The following is a 24470-nucleotide window of genomic DNA, read 5'->3' on the forward strand; positions in this document are numbered from 1 at the left end:
TCTGTTCCTTTCAATAAGCCATAGTCTAGCTGTCTAACAATGCTCTGCATGTACCCGTGTCCACATTGGTCACAGCCTTTGCTACCCAGCACCACAAATAACTGCATGAAATTTGCACACAGTTATTGAAGCAAGTTTATTTGTGACCCCTCAACACAGATTACTCCCCCAGTGTGGACATGAATTGTGATCCGTTCAATGAAACAGTCATTTTTTCCCTTAGTTTTCTTCTTAAACATAAGATAACATAAGTATTTGTGCTTTTGGACCTCTTAAGGAGTCCTGACCCTGACTTAAGCAGCACTGCCTCATGCAACAAAATAAGCTCCATTATTATCTTCTTGTTTGCAGGAAAATTGCAGGTTTCCCCAGAGGAAGATGTATTACACCGTGACACACTGACAAGCTGCTCTGCCCAAAATAAACTTCAGGGTGAGATCAGGCCTTGGATTCAAGTAAATTATAGGTTTTTGTTCTTAATACAACACATTCATGTTGACATGAGTGAATCTTGAGTGCTGTATATGGGCTAACTTTTAGGATTAACCTTGTAGGAATATAGTGTTTGCTGCATATGACAGTTTAGGCTGGAAAAGATGTCCACCAGGCCTTTCGTGCAGCCACCTTCAGCTGCTGCTTATTTATGGGTCTCTCTGCATTCAGTTTTGTCTTCATTGACTGAGATCAGGTGACTCACCAGTTCATTGTCGATTCTCATTCCTTTGCCATGAGAAACTCTGGTAGTTTTGCAGTATGCTTTGGGTCATTATCCATTTTCAATGTAAGCGCTGTCCGATCAGTTTTGCATCATGTAGCTGAATCTGAGCAGAGAGAGTAGCCACTTGTGCTGCCATTTCATTATATTGAGAGTTCGAGCGAACTAACTTGAAAATTAATCTTATCTTCAGGATGGTTCTGATCACCGTGTTAGTTTTTGCAATCTGTAGTTTCTTTATTTGGACAAGAAGTTACTGTGCTCCCTTACTGGCTAATAAAAGCTGTATGGATGAAAAGCATAGACACATATACGTGCTAATTTGTGCTAAGTAACAAACTGCTAACATTTAAGGCACCACCTAAATTGGACAAGTTGTACCACACAGCAAGCTATAATGACTGTCAGATAACTGCACAAAAAAATGAAAAGAAGAAGGCAAAACAAGCATGAAAACAATGAGGTCGTCTAGTTTGGTGACAGATAGCGATTAGCTACAGCTGCCTGTGTTAGCACACCTGTTAGTTAAAACTCACACCCCTAACTCTAATATTTACATGGAATTATAATTAAATTCCCCCTGTGTCATTTCTGTGAAACGAAAACTATCCATAGAGCTATCTATTAATGGTTGTGATGGTAATTAGACAAGTGGTGGAGTGCTAAGGTGAAAAAGCAAACTAGGTTAGCCGAGCTGCATCTGTAGACTGTAGAGTTTATAGTTTAATATAACAAATCCTAGAATTTCATAAACCAAAACTGAGAACAAATTCCTCAAATGGTCTCTTAGTACAATTAGCCATGCAGCTAGCTGTTACATTTGTCCTATAATTGCATTTAACATACTCTAAAATGCACCAACAGTAACCATCAGGTACTCAAATGCTTTGTACTTTTAAATTATAGTTGTAGTTTATCAAGTTTTTATTCAGAACTGCCTAATGCCACTGAATTCTTAAATATATTAATAAGGGGAAACTATAAATTGCAGTTATAAACATTTAAAGAAATAGCCACATATTTTCAAAGCTATGTTTAGTAAGTTCGCATCATATTTTTGGTATTAACTGCAGCTGTGTCAAAAAAACAAACTGCTGATTCCACTGGCTCACATTTTTGGTCATGTCCATCAGTTTTAGCTATGCAAATCTGACTTTAACTAAATTAAAGGAGACTGAAACCAATTTACTGCAGTGTATATCCCTTCAGCGAGCAGTTTAGGGTTAGGGATGAATCTTCTTGTGAGTGAAAACAACTGCTAAATCCAATGTAAGCTAACCTCAGAGTCACTCAGTCTCCATTTGCTGCTGATTGAGGGCGGACGTGAGCTTGAGCTGGGAGTGACTCAGGGTGAAAGGTCAACTGATCCCCCACATGGGGAGTCTTTTTGACCGCCAGGCTGCCTCTGGGGAGACTGGAAAACGTGCTTGTGGTCTTGTCCTGGTCCTGTCATCGCCCCAATGTCATTATCACTTGAAAACTCCTAGAAATCTCTAAAGTGGACACTATGTTGGTTCAATAAGGTTGCTCATTTTTAGATCCATAATTTTTGTTCTTTCACTCTACTAGGGTTGCTTTGCATGAGTCACAGTTCAAAATGGTGCTTACTTATGTTGTACTGGGCTTTGGGTGCAGACCATCTGTTCATCTTCTGTCTGAAAGAAGAGTTTGTAAATAGTAGACTTGCTTCCATATAACAAAGCTTATGCGCAAGTCCAGTAAGGAAGATTGGAATTTATCATCTGTTTCCTGGGTTTACATCTGCTAGTCTGGTCTATACATGACTTCCACTTTCCCACGCTGTCAGACTAAATATTGACAACACTACTCTATTCTTGCCCAACTTCAGCATCCAGTTTAATTCTCAGTGCTCTTCTGTCATTATATCTTTCAGACTCTTATTCATTTAAGCCACCTCACCATGGTCACTCAGACCCCATTCAGACCTCCACCAACATCTAGACTCTAGGGGTCCTGTCCTAAATTCCTATCGCTGCTGGGATTCGGTTCTGCCATGATGAGTCAAAGGAGTTTAATAAATAGATTAGATTAGTTCATTCATTTCTATATTACAGTAAGTCATGATTAATTGTACCAAAAGACCTCTCCTTGAACTGCGATTCGAAAACACAAAGCTTTTTTGCTTATAGTGACTTTTTGTGCATGAGTTAACCTCATTATTTCTTCATTATTTAATCTCAGCATCCTCCTCCAACTGTGAGAGTAAATAGGAAAGAAAATGGGGGAAAGCGTAATGACCTTCTGTGAACTGCTGAAAACAGCACAATAATAATAAGCCTGAACATTGAATAGTGTTTGAGTGTCTTAAAGTGCCCTTTATCCATATTTATATTGTAATAATGTCACCTGGTCCAGTTAGGGCTGGACCAGGTGACCCTGAATCCTCTCTTAGTTATGCTGCAATAGGCATAGGCTGCCGGGGGATTCCCATGATGCATTGAATTTTTCCTTTTCAGTCACCTTTTTTCACTCACTATGTGTTAATAGACCTCTCTGCATTGAATCGTACTTGTTATTAATCTCTGTCTCTCTTCCACAGCATATCTTTATCCTGTCTTCCTTCGCAGCAGATGGCCCCGCCCCTCCCTGAGCCTGGTTCTGCCGGAGGTTTCTTCCTGTTAAAAGGGAGTTTTTCCTTCCCACTGTCGCCAAAGTGCTTGCTCATAGGGGGTCATTTGATTCTTGGGTTTTTCTCTATATGTATTATTGTAGGGTCTACCTTAGAATATAAAGGGCCTTGAGGCAACTATTGTTGTGATTTGGTGCTATATAAATAAAATTGAATTGAATTGAATTAATAATGTATCAAAAGTATAAAAATAATGTGACCTACACAAGGTGTCACTCGTGGTGATAAGTATTATTTTAACCTCAGTGTTACAGAGCTTTATAATGTGTAACCAGCTAATTGTTAAATATCTTTTGGCTAACTCGCAAAAATTAAAAAACACCCAAGAGGATAAAAAAAGGACAGATATTTCTCCCAGGAGCTGATGGAGACTAAAAACAGAGCCACAGTAAATAACTTACTCTTATAATTTATTTTACCCGGTGACCAAAAACATGTGACTAATGTGGCTCCAGTTTTTCTCAATGGCTGAATTAATGATAGTTTGAATTGAAGGATCAGTTGAGAACCCAATATGAATAACTAGACTGGTATGTGCATTTTCAGCTGCAAATTTCCATATTTGTTCTTTGGAGTAATATCTACTTAAAAGTGCAATGCAATTTACAAGCAGAGAATTTGAAGGCTATTTTTTTAATCCCTGCAGCATTACTATAAGACTCACCAGCCACTAGATTATTATAACATTGGACTGTAGCCTCTTTTGTGCTTAGCTGACAGGAGTGGCACCCGGTGTGGTCTTCTGCTGCTGTAGCCCATCTGCTTCAAGGTTTTTTGTGTTTTTTGATGCTCTTCTTCATACCCTGTTTGTAACAAGTGGTCATTTGAGTCGCTGGTGCATTCCTATCAGCTACAAGCAGTCTGGCTACCCAACAACCACATCACTTGCTCACTGTGTATTTTCTTGTTTGTTAAACTATAGAAGGATAGTTTAAAAAAAAAACTATAGAAGCATTGTGAAGTGTAAACTTTGAGAATCAGAGTTCATTTTTGCACACACTGCAATAACATCCCTGCATCTGCCACGTGTCCTGTCCTGTTCCCTCATGAGAAGGCACCGAATCTAACAACCGGCTCTGTATGGAAGCTAAAAATTTAATGCACATCGACAGCAGGGAGTGAGTTTTCAATGCGCGAGGTGTCTTTTTATCCAGTCTCCCTTGGCAATACTGTATGTATTCTTAAAATAACCCTGAGTAAGCATTTTAAAAGTTTGCAATCACCTTAAAGGAAACTTGCTATGGAAAGCTGCCAGATGCAACGAGGGGGGGAAAAAAAACACTAACAGAACACTGAACAAGACACACTGTCTTTATTTTGCAGTGGGAATACAAACTTGGGACACAACCATCCATGGAGCATTCACACAATGGGTTTTTTTGTTGTTTTTTTTCCAGTCAGTGTGCTTTTTGTACAAGCGCATTTTGGAGGAGAGACATCAAAAGCCTGTCACAATCAATTCAGTTAAAGGCGACTTCATGAGACACACATTTGGAAAAAACAAAACGCAGTCCCATTTTCACCACTTAAACACATTCCTGTCATAAGAAAGGCAAAGCATTAATGAACACACATGACTGATGAACTTTTAATAATAACTGTCTTTAAATATAAGTTTTGCAAAAGCTCAGGAAGGAACCTTGTTTTTACTTTTGGTGGGATTCTGTCATTTTCACATTTCACTTAAACGATCAGCCAAAGATTCATCAGCCTGCTATGTACTGCTGCTTGTGAAGCTTCATGTTTACCATCAAAATGTCAAACTGTATTAACTGTTCTGCTCAACAGCTAAAATTATTTCTCTGGTTTTTTTTTTTTTTCAGTCATGCTTTTAGTAGAGTAGAAGGCGAAGGTCAGGAGACGTGATGGAGAGGAATGTGTAAAGGAAGAACCTGTTAAATTTTGATGTGGATGGGACATGAGCCTTGGTGGAGGACTACTGTTGTGGTTATTCAATACACATTTACCCGATTTTTATCTAAAGAGTCGGCTCTGTCAGTATTTTAAATTAGAGCCTAATAATTTACAGGTTCCGTCCAAAGGTATAACCTCCAACCAGCACCTATAAAAGTCGCTAAAGCCCATTTCAGATAAGCACATCCTCCCCTTTAATCTCAGTGTAATCTACAGATGGGCACTCACATGATTACAACCACTGAAATTAAGGGAAAAAACTAAACTAAACAGAGGCATCAGCACACTGATGACTTGCACAGGCTTTTGGTCAACATGAAAAAGCACAGGCTGCCTACACGCAGGACCAGGAGGAATGCAAGCACAAGGTTTAAAGAGGCAAAGGAGAATGGCAGGAATGGGCCACTCAAATGGCACTGCAGAAGGAGATGCACTCCCAACACCGCAGCAGTATCTCTACACACTGGGGAGGAAGGTGTCTCTGCCACTGGGAGCACATTAATATAATAGTGACCTACGTCAGAATGACAGAACACCGTCACATTACTGGATTAAAGGTTACCCATCCCTTCTCATTTCTTTAATCTGAAAGCGTAAACACTGATTTTAGCTGGTGTGCTTTTGTGGCATCAAGTTAAAATGATCGATTATTGACTTGTAATGATCAGAAAAATAAATCAGTATGTTTGGTTACAGGTTTTTGTGAAATGTAGTTGCCTTAAGTCTCAAACTTTTGCTGGTGTAAATGGCTGCTGACCTTAAAAACTGTAACATAATGAAAACATTTTTGGCTGGTGCTCCCATCTTATTGAACATTACCCATTTCCACTTGATATGTCCTTAGTAAAATAAACTTTAGTACTATGAAATACAGAACATGACTACATTCACCTTAGGAAATTCAAACCTTGCAAACTTGCATCTGTGAGTAAGTCAGCCCGTTTGCTGTTTGGTGTAAATGCACTGTCCTGTAAAGGGACTGCCTCTGAATACCCACTGGAGCTGAATCTTTTAAACCCCTGTCTAATGGACTCCCAAGTTCAGATGCTCTGGATGACCCTGAGCTGCTTTTAGCAGTCCAGCAGTGTGTTGGGGTGAAACATAACAGAGCGTCTGTGTGGAGAAAACCAAAGCCTGGGCCCTGGTTCAAATTCATTTAATTCAAGCAGTCCATGTCTCATTCATATTTTTCATATTCAACTAAAGATCCCAAATAATAACATTAAAAAAAAGTGCTGTTTCTATATTAAGTGCAAAAAATAATACTTTGTAATTTAGATTTTAGTCAAGTAAAAATAGAAAAGACTGGAAACAAGATTTTGACATATAATCTGTCTGACTAGGAACAGTTTGTTTTTAAGCCACATCTATGTAATGGAGAAAGGAACTAGTTTTAATTAAAATATCTTGATACACACTTCCCTCTCTGATTTTGATCCGGTATTTTTCTTAGAATTACATGTACATGTACAACAGACGTGATGTGGAATTTGTAACATTTCATTATTTCTGTAGCATCATTGCAGTGATCCAGTACAAAACTTCAATTTTCAAAATATAAAATGAGCTCATAGTGGCGTTCGACATTATACCTTTAACTTCTTGTAAAGGTTTACACAGAAAAGTCTGTAACTAGCTGGTCATCCAAATTACAAGTCAAAAGTCACTTTCTGTTTCGAACTTGGGAACGAAAAACAACTTACAAAAAGCACGATTAGAATCGCATCCAAATTTACATACTGAAGTCATTTTTTAGCGTGCCGTAAGCCAACGAATGTACCGAAATAAACTAGTTGCATGTTTCTGAGGGAATATTAGAGGATGCGTCGCAGGACTCCACACCGGGCATAAATGTCCCATTATGCAATGCGGCAATGACGCTGCTGGACTGAGACCTGATATCAAAAACGCTTCAATTTAAGTGTTTAAATTTAAAAAGTTTTCAGTTTGCCAAGGATAAAATTATTTGTGCTCGGCTTACCTCAGATGAGGTTGGGTTACCATGACAACATGGCTCTCAGGAAGTGACATCCTACAAGCAGAGTAGTGTGTCCGAAAATATACTACTGACATGTGAAAGATTCCCAGTTAAACATGACAAAAGGAATGACACACAAATAATCGGCGTAGCACTATTTAGCTTCTAGCAGCAGCATGTAATGTATTTTTAAGCGTTGGTCAACAACTTTTATGTATATTTAAATGCTTTTGCATATAAATACCATGTTAACAGCAAACTACGCTCTGCCTCTGCTCATAAATACATTCTAATTATAACTAAAGCATGACCCATATCACTTTTTAACAATCCAACAAGCAATTCATGAAACCTAGTCGACAAAGTATTTGCACAAAAGCAAAACAGGCTTTATGGTGCTGGCAAGAATATGTCTCTGTTTTAAAGTAAGAATTCCTTCATATTCTGTGTTTTTGTCAACAAATCTTATGAAAAAAAAAAAGAAAAAATATAAACTATCCCAGTAAAAGAGTAACTTTCATGATCTCAGACAAATACACTGTGTATTTTGTATTTTCCCCACATTCACTCTTAGATGGAAAAAAACAAAGAACAGCCACAACATCCACTGCATAAACTAGTCCCCACACATGAACCTTCTACTTGTTTGGTAAAAAACTACAATGCCCGTGTGTTTTTGAGGAAATTAGACACATTTAATGAGCCTCGTTAAATGTATCTGTGTATGAACCAATTGGAGCGGAGCTGAGGGGCACCAAGATGCACAACATTATTAGTTTTGTTGAAAATCAAGAAAAAATTTCAATAAAATCTCTCCAGCTTTATCCTTTAAAGCCCTGCCATGTCACTTTAACGAAACATTCACACTCATGCAACATCACGATAGCCTAAAACACGTGAACCCTTGTACATTTTTGGTTCCTCTGCCATCTTTTAAACCTATAAAATGGATTTTCTCCTTAAAAAAATGTTCGTGTAAACAAAAACGCTGCGGCGCAGGCACCTCGACTTTAATGCGACAACTAATTTCACAATAATCAATTTGTAATACCTAAACCTAGCAGACCCATTGTACATATACAAAAAAAGCAGTTTTAGAAGTGTGAGAGCGATATTTGCAACCGGGGAACAACATCCATCGCAACAGAATCCTGCACTTCAGGACCACTATATAAATGTGTATGGCTTCCAAACACTCTGAGACAATGAGACAGGAACGATTTAAATACTTCTGTTTATAGCGTAAAACTTTGGATAAACTATTCAAAGAAACGTGTATAATACACTGATGCAGTGTCCTGCCAGGAACATACATCTGCATGTTACTGCCTACAAAAAACGTGAGCATAAGGTGTGTCTGGGTCGGTTTGGTCTGAGAGAGCATAAGGTTCGCCGTGAGAAAGCATCTGTTGCAACAACGGCCAGGCAGACTGGCTACGTTTAATGAACACTGTTTAATCTAATTTCCCCCCGCATGAGTCAGCTCACTACCCAGGAGGCCAAGCTGCAGGCTTTGTGCCAGAAAACTGCTTCCAGTAGCAGCTTCAAAGAGTTAGTAGGGCTGGTGAAGCTTCACTGAAACATGCTGGACCACATTCTCTGCAGCTGGGATGAACAACAACGCCCTAAAGACTTTAACTTTAATCACTGTGAGCAACTTGTTGCAGGGGAAACATTTGACCTTTTAGTGTGTGTGTGTGTGTGTGTGTGTTCAAACACAATCACACAGAGATCAGAGACTCTCAGTTGACGAGAAGTCGTGTGAGCCAAGAAATTCTGGAGACAGCTTTAGTCTTATTCAACCACCAATCAGATAAACTCTGAAAAGACTGCCTCTTTCTCTGCTGTCTGCTGAGGTATTTTTAATGAGCTGGCAGACGCATCTTCCACCTCAGGTGTCACCGTAAGGCAGAGGACCACCTAAATTATCAGAATTTTACACTGACTGATGCGCACACACACACACTGTGAAGAGAAATAGCGAAGTAGCAGCAAGCAAGTTGGGGATTTCTGCTGTCAAAGATCACAAAGTATGCCTAAAAACGCTTGCTACGAGCTGAGGAGCGATTCTTTCATTAGCTGCCTTTTCCTCCCGCTCAGGAACACCTTCACCATCGTCTCCTCGTCAGCTGATTTTTTTGAGGGGGTTAAGAGGGAAGGTGGGACCGGTCGTTCTGGTTTTCTCTGTTGATTTTCCTGCTAATGTCGCCTAAGTGCTGTCAGAGCACGAGAGCTGCTCCAGAAGCGTGGCTGTTTTGCAGCGTGAAATCATGACTCATGTCGCTTTGCCTGGTGAAAAGGAGCGTCATCGCTGTGTTACTACAAATGACTGACCGGAGCATTTTCAGGAATACATGCTGAATGCTTAAAAAGCGTTTCTGACAACTAGTGCATATTTCCGATGGTTATAATGACCAAGGTGCTCTCCATAAACACATTCGGAGCTTTAGTTTCCTCATTGTGCATTTCTATATTAAAAAAAAGAAAGAAAAAAGAGCTTGCTCTTTAATCAGCTGCTGCACTACAAGGCTGCTTTTACATAAACCGGGTCATAAGGAAGGGTCAAAATCAAGGCACACAGACTTCTGTACTAGTCCTTTCCCTCCCTCCTACTGTCTGCAGCAGAAGCAGCTTAGAGAAGTTTCTAGAAGGCTCTGTCGACTGCCATCACCGTCAATCCTCTACCTAACAGTACCCGACTGTCGGCCCTGTGCGCTTCAGCCTTGATGTGTCAATCCAGTGGATATCTTTGCCTCGCCATCCTCCCTTTCCTCTTCCTCTCCCCAGGGATCTCTCACAGTCTCTCCTCCATCCGGAGAAAGCAGTAGGTAGAAACAAACAAACAGAAAACAACTCAAACAGCAGCAGCGGTGACAAAATTTCTCCTCTGCCCCTCTATCTCTGGATTTAGACCTGATTCATTAATAGCCTGAAACGATCATACAGAATCAGAGCAAACGTGAAACATGTTACAGATGAACAGCTACGCAAGCGGCGAGGAGGTGGAGGGGTAACTTTCATCTCTTCAAACATCCCGTTCACAGCCGAGGGGATACTGCATCAACACTGACGTTTTGTTTGCCGCCCGATTTTGTGTTTGTGTTTTCAGGGAGCTGCCAGAGACTTGAAACACATGCTGGGGGGTCAACGAGGTCACACAGGGGTGGAGAGTCACTTAACATGGGCGGTGTAAACTCTCACCGTTCCCTCTCTAATTACATCTGTTTAAACACACACTCCCTGGCTTGTGAACATTTGTCACGTTTCACCTTCAAAAGCACATCACAGCAGATTAAATAGACACTGCTTTTCACTTTTCGTGATTACAATTTCTGAGTGAAACAAACAAACAAAAAAAAGGAATCGACCAATTTTTCTCACCCCAAATCAGCAGGTATCACACTCTGGACCAAGCCCAGCTCTTAGGGTAGCCATAGACGACTTTTCCTAATTAGGTCACGGTATTCAACACGTGCATCGGCTGTCTCCATTAGCAACTGACACTCTGATTAATCAGGCCAGACGGGGGAAACCACTGCTAAGCAATCCATCACACTGGGATAATTTATCAACATCAAGTGCAGTCTAGAGGATGTGACCACTTATACAGGCATTATTTAGTGCTTTGGCTTCGACAGCCACACGCCAAATGCAAAGACAACAAATAACAATTTGCGCGCATACACTCACACGCACACACAGGTACACACATACATGGGAGATTTTAAAAGATATCTCCAAATAGCACAAAGAGAATTTTCAAAGTGTTTCACAAAAGTAGTTCTGTGTTTATCTGCAGGGTCGGCCATGACAACCACGAAGTGATGAAAGAAAAAGCGCTGCTGCAGTGCATTCTAGGGATCTGAATTCATATTTACAGCCCGTGGAATGATAATGTACCAGTTTCTTTCCTTATTTTTTTATGTTTTTTTATTTTTTATTTTACACACATTATCAGCTCCTTTCGTTCCTGCAGCGTCCCATCGTGTTTTGGACTTAATTAATACTCCCACTCGTCTGTCTTCATGTCCAGGTAGTTGAGAATGTTCTGGGCAAACTTCACCGCCTGCTTGCGTGCCACCTTGGTTGTATCATCGCCTTGTGGGTCAACGGCGTCCAGCGCCAGCAGCTGTTTGGTAAGCAGCTCCTCCAAGATCATGTAGCTCTTGTCAACCCGCTTGCCGTCGAAGCCCAGGACCTGAGCCTGGAGTTCTGACAGGCTCCCCAGGACTTGCCACACAGCTCGATGTGATGGGTGCTCATTGGGGCCCGGCTGGCGGCGAGCTAGAGCCTCGCATAGGTCCAGGAACGTGATGACCGCCTGGACTTCCACCACAGCACGGCGACGGGCTTCTCTTATGCACGGGTTCTTCGCCGTGTCCACCTGGTCCAGTTGGGTGAGAAGACCCTGCAGCTCGGCTTTGGGTCTGAAGCTGAGGTCACCCATCGCACAGTGTCGTAGGACGCCCTCTCGCAGGTGCGAGATGTGAGCCCGCACGCCCTCGATCTCTCGGATGGAGTTGTTCTGCGCCAAGTCATACCTGTGAGGGTGGGGGCAGAGTCAGTGCTTCTCATGATCAAATCTGCAGAAAGAATGACTTGCTGGAGATTCAATCAATCTTGATATTGTAACTGTGAGTAGGCATCACTTTAGAAGCTAGAACCACAAAATTAGCTGCTTCTTTGGTAAACAAACACTGAAAACCAGTGTTAAAGTACAAGATCTATTTATGAAAACAAAAAAATGAACTAAATAAAAACCATGTACCTCATGTTCAAAAGTACTGAAACTGATGGGTCTAACAGTCAACAAACCGACATTGCTCATAATCAAGAATCTTGTAGCTACAATTTAGTAATCAGACAGAATTCCTCTGTTATACCTGCATAAGTATCTTCATAGTTTACATTAGAATCTTTTACATATAATTTCCTGAACACGTACCCACCCTTGGATCTTGGATGGGTAAAATGTGACTTTATTGGAGCAATATTTGTTCAGTTCGTCATCAATTCATCAATGAACGAACAATTAAAAAGCATCAATTCGGTGCTGCACTCATCTGCAGCTTCATCCTTTATGAGTGACGCCTACCTGCGTGTGTCGTCTCCTTCCCCCTCCAGGTCCAGATGTTTCAGCAGCCCGTTTATCTCCTCCACCACCTGTTTCCTGTAATTTCTGATCACTGCGTTCCCCGAAACATCCAGAGCGTCCAGCTCCACCTGCATCTCAGTCAGGATGCGTGACAGGTGGGCACAGCTGTCCCTCCCGCTCAGACCCATCAGCAGCGCCACCAGCTGGCTGCGGGCCACGCTCACCTTTACCATCACCTGGTTGATGCAGTTCACGGCCTCGTGGGTGTCTCCCGACAACGGCAGGGAGAGGGTCTGCTGCTGCGTGCGCCCTTCGATCACATCCTGTACAGCGCAGAGGCGCGTTAGCGCCCGGTAGCGTGCTTTGCGGAGCGGCACCCTCCCTTCGGTCTTGACCTGAGTGAGCCTCAGCACAAGCTCCTGCAGAGCGTCCACCAACTCGTCGTTGATCTCTGTCACCCCGCCTGCTCGCTGCGGAGCCACGACGCGCTCGTCCACCAGCTGCCGCGCCTCGTAGCTTAGCTGTTCGATGGCCAGCCGGGAAGGATGGGTGGCGTTCTCTTCTAGATAGCGCAGGAGTCCCTCCACCTCCTGAGCCGCCCTTTTTCGCGCCCCCTGCAGCTCTGGCTTGCCCTCTGTGTCCACCTGGTCCACATCCAGCAGCAGGCGGGTCAGCTCTCGCTCCAGACGCTTGTAGTCCCGATCGTTCTGAAGGCCGCTGAAGGTGCACACCTGCGGCCCCAGAGACGCCACCTCCTTCTGTATCTCGTACAGCCGCATCATGGCAGGGTGCTGCGGATGATATGCTGGCTGCTGCTGCTCCATCGGATGTTGTTGCTGCTGCTGTGGACCACCATGGTCCATCCGCTTCCCGCCATCAAAGGGCTTCCCAAACAGGCTGGAAAAAGAAAGCAGGAAAGGGAAGTCAGAACAATGAGCAACTGGGACAAACAGAGCCTCAGCAGACCGTATCAACAAGCCAACACAAACTCTGTAACCACATTCAGAGGCTGAAATCTTGAAGAAATCAAGAAGCATTTAGAACAACGTAGCAGGCTATAAATGCCCCTGGCCCTGTTCTCACACTAATTAGCATGTAAATAATGTGGCATTTGAGTTTTGCTCTATGGAAACAAGCACACGCCTGCAGTAGGATTGACCTTCTGACACAGCCAGGAAGGCTGTTATGAATCACTGGAGACTAACTCCCACTGGCTCACAAAAACAAAAAACGATGTATTGTTGCTTGGCAAATTTGCAGACACATTCTGTCATGTTTATATGTCAGAAAATTCTGCCTGGTGGCAAAAGTCATTAAACAGGATGACACTGCGTTTAGCATCAGCAATCCTGACAATGTGCTGCCTCATTTCTGTAAAACCTCACTTTGAAAACTGAGCCTGCAGGACCAGTTTGCAAAAAAGTCCATTTGTTCCTAATTTCTTGCAGCGTTTCAGTCAAACTGTAACTCTCTGAAGATTTTTCACAGCCGATGTCGTCTGACACGATGCCATAAAAACACATTTGAAAGGATTCATTAAACTCATTTTCTTGAGTATTCTCAAGAAAATGAGTTTAAAAGAATTGTACTGTCTCAAGATTTTGGCAATTGGTTTTTTAGATAGATTACTGTGCAAAACTCTTTGCACACCCCTCATTTCTTTATATTTTGCTTTCCAAGGTGCCAGACTTTCTTGCCATTTTTAAAAAGCGTTCTTGAGTAATAGTTCTCCAATAGTTGATGGTCTTTCAAAGTTTTTCTTTGGAAATTGGCTTTTTTTTACTAATTTTCAGTGGAGTCCTTGTACCTGACCATTTTCAGCCAAAATGGTGACAAATGGAGGACAAAAATGAAGTAGCAGGCCTAAAAAATTATCAGCAGCATCTGAAACTCAAGTCCTCAAGAAACAGGAAAAAAAAAAATCTAGCAAAGGCCTGACACGGGACCTGACATCTGGCCATTCAACTGAGTCATCCACTGAAGCCTCAACAGAAAGGGTCTCAGTAGGAGGCGACTTATAACCAAAAGGTTCCAGGAATAGGCCCATAAAAATAGAAAACAAATGAATAAAGCTTACAATTTACATTTTTCTGATCATATTCATCCACATGTTCAGACTGCTGGCAATGTGGCTGCCATTTTTACACTGCTCTGTGGAAATTTTATCATGTCCCCTTGCATTTGTGCCTCTACGATGGAGTTCCTACAGTGTCTCTAAACAGCAATGCTTTAAATCCACTTTCAGTTTTTCAAAGAGGACAGAGGCGTCGAAGTATGGCAAGTGGTGAGCGAAGTGGCAAGTTTCGGTGCGGCCAAGAAACTCTGCTCTAATCCTGCAGACGACTGCACAAGGGCCTAACCACAGTGTCGGTCATTTCTTCCCTCAGGATTGGAGAATATGGCCTCTTCTACTGTAACCAGAGCCCCAGCTCTCAGCACCAGCAATGATCCTTCACATGAAACTCAGGTAAATTTAGAAGTTCATGTTTCCTCACTGGAGGAAAACTCAAGAGCAAACAACACAAGCGGTCAGAACGAGAGAGAGCAATCTAAAAACATCAGCCAACATAAACAGACCAGAAGGGCCTGAGAGGATGATCCAGAAAGGGAGGCTGGCCAAATATAAATCAAATGAACATCAAGGTTGCTCTCCCGAACGAGCAAAGACATCGTGTCAAGGAGCTCAAAGACTGTGTCTACACACCTTTAACGTTCAGTAGTAACCTTTTTTTGCCAGGACTTGACAATAAACCCCCCCCCCAAACTGATGACATCATCCAAAATCCTCTATATTTAATCAAAGACTTCTTTATATTAAGAAACACAATCCCTGATCAGGCCAATGACAGCGCAGCTATAGACGAGAACAACTTCCCACATAATATACTCACACAAAATTCTGCCCTTACAACTGCAAGAAAACAAATGAGGTTAACCTACATTTAGTCTCGACAAGACAAACACCCACATGACAACCACTGGGAGCACTGCAGCCCGTTTCTATGAGATATATTGCCTGACGTGATCGTGATAAAGCTCTAATCCACGTTAAAAGACGGGATCCAGATTCCTTTGCAGTGCGACTGCCCATCGAGCTTTTTAATACCGAGCAGAAAATAAACGCAGCTGACCAACACCCAAAAAATTTGAAACAGTTCATAGCGCCTCCAGAGTGAATCTCCACAAAGGAAGATTTGGTCAGATGGCCTCATTAAATGTGTCACAGGTGCCTTGAGCTCTGGAATATATTCCCAGTTAGACACTTAGAAAAATGCCATTAAGATAGAAGCATCTGCCTTTTAGTTTAGGATTAATAACACGGCTCTCGTGAGGGTTGAAAAGATTAAATCATCTTTTGCGTTTAAAAAAAAAAGAAAAGAAGCTTTGCCAAACTCCGACGTGAAGATCTGCGGCTTTTCGTCCCTCTAAATAGATCATTTCTGGTTTGGTTGCGTATCTGATGACAACACAAAATTGGAAAGGTGAAATTACGTGAAAATAGCAGCCACATAAAAGACCGAAAGAGCAACTAATGATGATGTGTTTCAGCCCTCTTTGCTGCCTTTTCTTTCTGTAATCATTTTACTGTCTTGTTGCAGTTGTGCACGTCTTTAAGGTCATTTTGTACTTTTATTCCCATGAATGTGTCTATTTTAGACCTTCTGAGTCAATCTGCAACACCTGTGTGCACATCCACACAGATTTGCTTGTTTGTTTTTTTACTTACTGTGTTCTGTGGTTCTTTTTCCTTTCTTTTTCTGGTAGTTGTGTATTTTTATACTCTTGCTTTCTCTTGTAATAATTATGAGTTGCTCTACTGTAATTTTGTGGCCCTTTAAAGACATTCTGTGCATCTCAGTAGTTGTCATTTCAGATCATCTGCACGTCATCGGTCAGTTCCCGGGGGTCCTGCAAGTAATGGAGTACACAAAAGCAAAGCCTTGACAGCGGCTATGTACAAATCCATCACAGGCATGAACTGTTTGATTTCAGCCCTGTTCAAGATTTTGTATCTGTGTCTCTCTTCATAGCATCTTCATATCTCTGCAGATGTTTTGCATTTATTTGTGAAATCTTGGAGTCTTTCTAGCAACTCTGTACCAAATGTCATCTCTTTGTAGCAGTTATGTTTCACCTTATAGGCATTTGTGTCTCTCAGTTTTCTTTGGGTTTTTTTTTTTTTTTTTTTTTTTTTTAAGGATAAACTGAACTGTTCAAAAACTGCTTTCTGCTATAGACAATCACCCATTTAACCCCCCTGCTGTGATGTTATGCTAAGCACTAGAGCACACAGACATGAAAGGAAAGCTCTGCCAGCATGATTATTACATGTAAATACAGTAGCCGCAAGTATGATGTTTTGTTATCCAAAGCATCACTAAGGCTTATTAGCAATAGATAGGATTATGTATCAATGTTGTCTAAAGTACTTTTACGTAATAGGGCGAGGGGATGGGCATTTCCACAAGAGTGGATGAGCACATGCCGGGCCAGAGCTTACAAATCTGAGTATTTATTAGGATAATCTCAGCAAAATCCACTCCAGCATGGCAAACAGCCTGCCTTGTTTGAGCCAAGACAGACAAGGCTGATGTGGTGGTTGCAAAGCTAAGGGCAGGTTTGCCTCCCTCGTGGGAGGGAATCAGTCCTCCCTTCCCATGAGTCTCGCTGCATGAAGGCTGACCGAGCTGCAGGTGACACGCATGCAACACCTCCTGCTTATCTCCCAGATAAAGGCTTCGAGCTCCATCCCCGGCTGCCTGCATGCTTGCCGGTCCTCCTGCACGGCTTTGCGCATTATGTCACCGCAGAAAATCCCGTCCCGCCGCCTGCGTGCGAACGCATCTACCTCTGAGAGCCCATGTATGTTGCCGGAGCTACGCTACAAGAAGCACAGATACCACACCTCCAGATCTCGACAAAACGGCTCAAAGCATCTCCAGATGCTGTCAGCTGCATCCTTTCTCTCTCGTGCACACACGCACACATACACACACAGATAGATACATACACACACACAGCAGCAGCATTCCTCTCACCTTTTCAAAACCCCGAACACATTCGCGCACATTTTCACGGATGTCTGTTTCCATCAGCCAAATGCTGGGCGGCTCGTGCAGGAAAGAGGCATCCAAAGGGATAAAGCCGAAATCCGGAAGATCTCGATTCTCCTGCGGTCAGCTTCAGTATCCAGCGACTGACTGTGACTGACTGACTGCGGTCGGGCTGCTGTCGCCCCTCCCACAGCCTCTACCACCAGATTCCTTCCTCCGCTGCCCTTTAAAACAACTTAATTTAAAAATAAATATGCTACCAAGGACTCATGAAACGCTTAAATGGAAACAGCCATTACAAAAACCGGTTTACAGCAGACACTCCTCTGTGAATACCATTGTTAGTGTGTTAAGCTAGCTACTGATGATCACCTGACACAGCCACACCTCGGCCAAATAACTCTGGCTTTTCAGTGTGAATACATCAACACCGCCACCTCTCTTTAACAGTTTCGCTCTTACCTGCATAGCCAGCGTACAGCCATCGGAACTGTTGCGGAAAAGTGCGCACCTCCTGTGACTAAAGCTAAACATTAGCCTACCTAGCTACCTTCGAGTACTTACTTTACAGTTCGTGAGGATATGAACTAACACGGAGTTTGTGTTTCCTCGCTAATATTAAAGAGACGCCATTACATCAGTGTTTTATTGATGTTAACAAATAAGAAATACAAGTCGATGTTTAGTTATCGCACGACACGTATATACAAATGTAAAATAAATCGCATAATCGTGTTAATATTCGGATGAACAGCTTTACTATTTTTAACCTTGTGCAAATTTTGGTCGGCCAACAATAGGCGCGCTTCATTTGGTCGTGACTCCGTGTCGTTTACCGGTGCTAAGATAAACCCTGGCTTTGCTACTGTTTAACTTTTACTTTAGTCTATTTAACTTAGTTAACAAAAAAGATTGACGAGCATTATTTATTATGTAGTAAAAAAAAATCTAACAATCTAGCATCTCCAACAATTCAATAACCGAACGGAATAGGCATTCAGATACTTTGTGAGAGCAAAAGTACTAATACCGAAACCTATACAGATAATCCATGTGGTGTTCAAGTTTAATTAGACAATAATGATATTCATCAAGCTACGTTTAGCCCTGCTCAACTTCGTCTGCTCCAAGCAGGACCCAGGCAAACCTCCTCCTCCTCCTCCTCAGCCTGTTATCCTCAGCTCAGCTCCCCTCTACACCTGACTCTGCTGTAAAAATGCAACATTTACCACTGAAATATAATTATTAGAAGAAATATAGTATATAAATACAGTATTAGAAATATAGCATTAGAAGTAGTAAACAATAAAATAATAATAATAACAATAACAATAATAATAACAATAAAAATACATAGGAAGGGCTGCAGCTAAGGAAAAATAAATAGAGTGGGGATTTTGGCTCCATGGTGACTGGATTTATATATTCCTAACATCTAATTTGGTTGACATCTGTTTGTTTTTTTTTTCTTTTAATCCTACAGCCAGTTTTTTTCATTTCGTTTATTTTTTAATGAGGAAACAAATGTGACTTAAGCTTAAACAAATAAACAAATAGACAACATAGACATATATTTATTCCCCACATTTGTGTTCATGCTTTTTCTGTAGTCTTACATTTAAAGAATATCCTTAACTGACAAGAAACCTTTCGACCCTTCATTGCGAAATGTTTTCTGTTGTCGTTTTTAAGTGAATCCGGGATTTACCGGTGAGATTGCCGAGCGCATCCATGCGCCTTGTTGGGCTCACGTGACCAAATGGCAGCCAGCGCACACAGAAGGGCACGAGCTTAGTGAAAGTTTGGTTGTGTCCTCGAGCTCAGTCCTGTGCTGTTTAATGGTTTTTAGCGTGATTTGTTTTATTTAGGTCGCCGTTTTTAGTCGGTTACTAAAAATGGCCGCCAGGACAGCTGCAGCTGCGAGACGGTCGACATGGAGGAGCTTCTGTCCTTTCAGTCTCCGCTTATCTGCAGGTAGCAGTCGGCTGTGCAGCTCCAAACAGGCAACCCAGAAGGACAAGCCAGTAAAGGTTTGTATAATGACAATTTATTACATTTATACACTGTTTAAAGGGCTGCCATTTGATAGCTATAGACGGCTGTTGTTGTTGTTGACGATCACGTGTGGCGCCATTTTTTTTATGCCCACATTAAAGACGTGTGTACAAAATAAGCTGATTTTTTTTTAAAACGTTGCAGGAAATAAAGTGTTGTTCACAAAAATATATTGCAGTGCTTTAGACATTATTAGGGTTAAATCGGTGTTACGACGTCTGTTTTAATGATACAGTTATAGTATAAGTATTTGTAGGAAAATAATGGAGAACAATTTAAAATATTATGGTTTAAAGTTATATTTTAAGACCTAAAGTTTCCAGCAATACATCTTCTTAGATTTCATTTTTTTAACCGTTTCAAAATTACATGCATTTGTTGGAGTTTGTGACTGCAGACGTTTAATAATAACTGTTTAATAATATAGTGTTTCTTTAAAAATGTAAATACATCTACTTTACATATAAACGTGCATTGATATGCCTGTCAGTAATCAGACTGAATTTGCTGACACAATGTTTTGCATTTGGATTGTTTTACCTCTGTTTTCGTCTCTTAGCCCTGGAGCGTTTTTTATTCCTCGCTGCTCTTTCCATCTTGAAGTCTGCTGGGTAATGATAAGCTGTCTGGTGTAGGTCACTTTTCATTTAAAGCCACGTGATGTGCATCTGCTGTGTGGAGTTTCAGTCTTTAGCAGACTGTCTTTAAACTTGAGTTCCAGATGATAGCTGCCCGGTGCATTTCTCATCAGTGCGGATGTGGCTGCGTTGGTGATGCTAACTTTGCATGTGGAATTCAAACTACATGGTATTTGTGTCTGATGAGCTCATCGCTGTCATATGGGGTTTGCATAGGTGAAATTTGGGACATCTTCAGCCTTCTGACTGTTGTCACCTGCAATTCCACGCTCAACTTTTGTGTTAACACCCTGTATCTTTCCCACTAAGTTATTTTTGTGCGGATACTGTGCTGTCTGAACCAATCATTACAGTAGTTTCTTCTTTTTTTACATAGAGATCTACATATAGACCAGAACCCAGCTCCACACATGACTGGGTCGGTCCACCAAACCCGCTCTCCAACCTACGGCCAATTATTTACCACATCCCGGACAATGAAACAGAGCTGGAGAAACGACTGAGAAACCTGAGGCAGGAGACAGAGGACTGGAACCACAACTTCTGGGCCAAGCAGAACATCACCTTCAGCAAGGTTACTGAAATACTTTTTACAAAGTGTTTTTCTGGGGTCAGGGACTGGCCTCTGAAAGCTAGTTTATCTATCAGAAGTCTCATTTGTAGGTGGGGTGAAAAGCCAGTCCATGTGGAGAGTAAGGTGGGTATTGTCTAAAAATAGGGAGCACAGTGTAGAGAGAGAGAGAAGCATGCATAGTGCTGCTTTTAACTCTTGAGATGGAAACTGACAAAGATACAGTGGGGGAATTAATTCGACCCCCTGCTTTATTTATACGTTTTCTGACGTTTTATGGTAGCTTCATTTTATGGAGACAGAATATCCCCAAATCCCAAAAACAAAACACTCAAGCTTTACCCTTGAGTTGCCAAGCTGCAGTTTCTGTAAAGAGGAGTGAGTCGACATCCCTCCTGAGATGTCGATATTTTCATAGAAAAATAGAAAGTTGTGGTAAAATTGGTTCTTTTAAGTCATCTGAGCACCTGACATGCAGTTTGGAAGAGAATAAAACTCATTTAAGGCTAGTTAGATCATCAGTTAAGACTTTGCTGGCTGTTCTGCCCTTCTGAAAATAAGCTGAAAGGTGGTGGGTGGTGTAAAGCAGGCATAGAAGCGGTTGTTGGTTCATTGTGGGGCAGGTGATTTCAGAGTATGAATAAGAGTGGGAAGTTGATGTGCTCCAAGAAAACCTTTAGCTACAGAGGAAGTGGAGTCTTTAGTCTTTGTAGAGAAACTGAAGGTTACTCCTAAATTAAATTCCTAAATTGCACATGAGGGATGAAGTGAAAGCGTGCATCCAGAAGAATTTGTTTGTGATGTTGTCCTGAGAACATCAAGATGATGTCTTCCAATTTATTACAGTTTAATATTTATTTATGATGATTCACATTGTCCTGCTACTGCTGCTATTCATATGCAGGTATGCCGTACTGCCGCTTAAATCCAATTAATCAAATTGATATTAGAAGAAAATTCATCTGTAGCTGTTACAAAACAAAACCGGGTGAGCGATCCCTGTCGGCTTGTTAGTTCACTTTTCTTAAAAATAAAATGGAAATTAAATTAAACTCAAGATAAAGTCCACTAACCGCATTATCTTCCCTGCCAGCTTCCTACTTGCATTAGCATCATGCTGTCATTTCCATCATTATTAATGGAGACTGTAATAGCAGTGGTTGTGATTAATCTCTGCGTGCTGAGCTCGTACGTGTGTAAAATCATTTCACCAGTAGAGGGCAGCATTGTACAACTAATGTGTTCTGTTAGGGCCCAGCTATGTAAGAGATTACAGTGAGGAAACAGTGAGGAAAACTGTAGGTTTTATGTGGACCCCAGTCCAAATCTGATTTAACGACCCTTTAATTAATTTTAAGAATGACCTCATTTAAAATTACAGTTAAACCTTAAAAGGTTTGTTTGTTGTTTGTTTTTTACACTGTCTGCAGGAAAAAGAAGCTTTTATCATTTCACAACTGAAGGCAAAAGGCTTGACTCTGCGTGATGAGGACGGTGAGGACATGCAGCCTTTTCTGAATATTTCACATTGTTGGTTGGGTTTGCACTTAGGCAGTTTTTAACCAGCTCAGATGGGTGTACTATGAAGCAAGATTACTGGGTGAGTGATGCAAGTCGACCTTGATGTAAGTGAAGGTGGCTCCTTTATACCTGGCTAGATCACCATGGTAACTTATGCTGAACACATAACCTGGTTTGTACCAGTTTATTTTTAGAGTTTCGATTTAAAGTTTTCACAAATTCTTTTAGTTACAGTGTCTTGTAAACACAATATTGATTCTCTGCTGGATGAATACATATATTTGCAGTCTGTAGAGCTTAAGACTGCAGTTTATCATTAGATTTATTTGATTTTTATCACCAAGAAAACTTATTTGGACAATAAAATGATTTTCACTCTGATCTTGTGAGAAACGAAAGTAATTCCCACGTCTCCTTTGTTAGGCTGTGTAGGCTGTGGGTGAATTGTCAGAGCTGAACACAGCGAGAGCACCGATGTGTGGCTCTGACATCAGAGATAAACATTGAAGCTAAGCTCTCAGCTCTTGTGATGATCAAATCACTAAATTAACAATTTTCTGCAGCATTACTCGTACTTTCAGCACCAGGGTTGCATTTTACTGCATTTATTTAACATTCTTAATAGATCTCTATCCCCCATTCATGTGATAATGTCTCTGATTGGGGTAGGTGGTGCTCAGCTGATCCATTCTGTGCTGTCTGAAGTGTCAAAAAACACATCAAACAGCCCTTTTTATGTGAGCACAGAAAGCCGGGGTTACCAGAGAGAGTTAATAACCACTGTTGTGATGCCTGCTATCTCTGACTGAGGTTTTTTGGTCAAGTCAGCCAACACAAAGAAACCCTGGCTTTGTCGAACTTGCTTCGTAGCCTGCTCCTCAGGAGGCACAGTAAACAGCAGTTTGTTTTTCTAACAGCTGGTGAATTGCAGGGGAGATGTATCCTAATGAGAATATAACACAGTCTGCTGTGCCTTCCCTCAGGACGACGGCGGTCCCTGAGCAGTGAAGAGATGGCCACGTTTTACAAAAACTTCCTGGACAAAAACAGAGTACGACATGCAAATTACAACAAGTGAGTTGTTTTGTCTCCCATGATGCCGCTGGGTGGGTAAGTGAGTGGGTGGGTGGGTGGTTGGGTTGGTACATGTCCCTCTGCAGCAGCTGTGAGCTTTAACTGCACTGTATCACCTCATCTGCAAAGAACAACAAACCTCACAGGCTATGAAGAAGTTTTGTGTGAATTAGCAATGCAAAGTGGCTGACTTGTCTTCATGTTGGCAAAGCTTTCCGCCCACACACATCACCTCAGCAGCATGCGTGGGATTTAATCTCTAACTTTTGATTGTTATATTTATTATTGCTTCAATTTAAACTCCATCAAAGCACAAATGTTTCCCTTTTCTCCCTTCTGGTGTTATTGTGCATTTCCCTGTTTGAATCTTTATATCAGCACATTTATTACACTGTGCAAAGTGAAACATTCTGTTTTTTGTGTATCCAGGGAATGGTACAGACGTAACTTTACCATCACCTTGCTCATGGCTCGAGTCACCCTAAACAGTATGTGGAGGACAGTTACGGAAAGACAGAGCAGCAAGAAAAACGGCACTCCTACCAGCTGATAGCAAAGAAAATACACACACCCCCACCCTCCTGTCAAAATATCAAATGCCTTGGCTATATTTTTGTGCACTTCTGTTACTGCTTCATGTTTATTCAGGCTCTGCAAATGACTGTAAATTATTCTGGAAAAAATAAAACAAAGCAAAACATGTGAGGTATTTCTTTTTAATTAATTAATAGTTTTCATCTTTTTTTAATAGTTAAAAGTGTGGATTGTTATGTCACGGTCTCTTTGGTCAAGAGGGTTTTTGGTTTTTTCTTGGGGCGGGGATTATAGATACATTATAAAGCAGATTTAACTGTTACGCCCAGTTTGTGTCAAAACAAAGACAACCTGTGATAACCAGTGAGATCGGTGCGGACCACCTACAATAAATACAAGAAATTAAAGTTTAAGAACTTTGTCAAAAACATATTAAAACTAATTATTTCATTTTTTAAATCAAGCAAAGAACAAACTGAAATCATGTTTAACTGGGGATTCTAAAAGGCCCATAGGCGTGAATGTGAGTGTAAATGGTTATCTGTCTCTGTATAAGACCTGGGACAGACAAGCTACCCGTCCAGGATGTACCCCACCTTTCGCCCTATGATAGCTGGGAAAGGCTCCAGCCTCCTGCAACCCCTAAACAGAAGATGGATGGATAGTTATTT

General features: G+C 41.5%; 2 protein-coding genes across 6 annotated transcripts; one reads left to right on the top strand and one right to left on the bottom strand.

The window, feature by feature from the left end:
* Positions 1–4662: 4662 nt before the first annotated feature.
* bag5 (BCL2 associated athanogene 5) lies at positions 4663–20409 on the bottom strand. 5 transcript variants are annotated; one of them, XM_039603081.1, is made up of 4 exons: positions 20002–20408; positions 17392–17630; positions 12353–13249; positions 4663–11798 (listed from the first exon to the last, which is right to left on the bottom strand). In XM_039603081.1, the coding sequence occupies exons 2-4, from the start codon at positions 17421–17423 to the stop codon at positions 11258–11260; spliced, it is 1470 nt and encodes a 489-aa protein (XP_039459015.1). In that variant the 5' UTR covers positions 17424–17630; positions 20002–20408; the 3' UTR covers positions 4663–11257. The 5 variants fall into 5 exon arrangements, with proteins under 5 accessions (XP_039459015.1, XP_039459017.1, XP_039459016.1 ...); XM_039603083.1 differs by lacking the exon at positions 20002–20408 and adding an exon at positions 17869–18553; XM_039603082.1 differs by lacking the exon at positions 20002–20408 and adding an exon at positions 17869–18553 and having other exon boundaries at positions 17392–17641.
* Positions 19136–23965, top strand: LOC116331044 (cytochrome c oxidase assembly factor 8). The gene is made up of 5 exons (XM_031753565.2): positions 19136–19436; positions 20476–20673; positions 22101–22164; positions 23175–23265; positions 23695–23965. Exons 1-5 carry the CDS (start codon positions 19302–19304, stop codon positions 23813–23815), a joined length of 609 nt encoding a protein of 202 aa, XP_031609425.2. The 5' UTR covers positions 19136–19301; the 3' UTR covers positions 23816–23965.
* Positions 23966–24470: the final 505 nt, after the last annotated feature.

This window comes from Oreochromis aureus, linkage group 19 (genome assembly GCF_013358895.1).
Source record: "Oreochromis aureus strain Israel breed Guangdong linkage group 19, ZZ_aureus, whole genome shotgun sequence".
In the NCBI taxonomy this organism is placed as follows: Eukaryota; Metazoa; Chordata; class Actinopteri; order Cichliformes; family Cichlidae; genus Oreochromis; species Oreochromis aureus.

Excerpts from the sequence above, each read along its gene's own strand:
- LOC116331044 (XM_031753565.2), top strand. The coding sequence starts at position 19,302 with ATGGCCGCCAGGACAGCTGCAGCTGCGAGACGGTCGACATGGAGGAGC. Across the intron at positions 19,437-20,475 it reads AGAAGGACAAGCCAGTAAAG|AGATCTACATATAGACCAGA; the intron begins GTTTGTATAATG and ends TTTTTTACATAG. Across the intron at positions 20,674-22,100 it reads AGAACATCACCTTCAGCAAG|GAAAAAGAAGCTTTTATCAT; the intron begins GTTACTGAAATA and ends CACTGTCTGCAG.
- bag5 (XM_031753560.2), bottom strand. The coding sequence starts at position 20,108 with ATGAAAAGTGACCTACACCAGACAGCTTATCATTACCCAGCAGACTTC. Across the intron at positions 13,250-20,001 it reads GCTAAGAGACGAAAACAGAG|CCTGTTTGGGAAGCCCTTTG; the intron begins GTAAAACAATCC and ends TTCTTTTTCCAG. Across the intron at positions 11,799-12,352 it reads GAAGGAGACGACACACGCAG|GTATGACTTGGCGCAGAACA; the intron begins GTAGGCGTCACT and ends CCACCCTCACAG.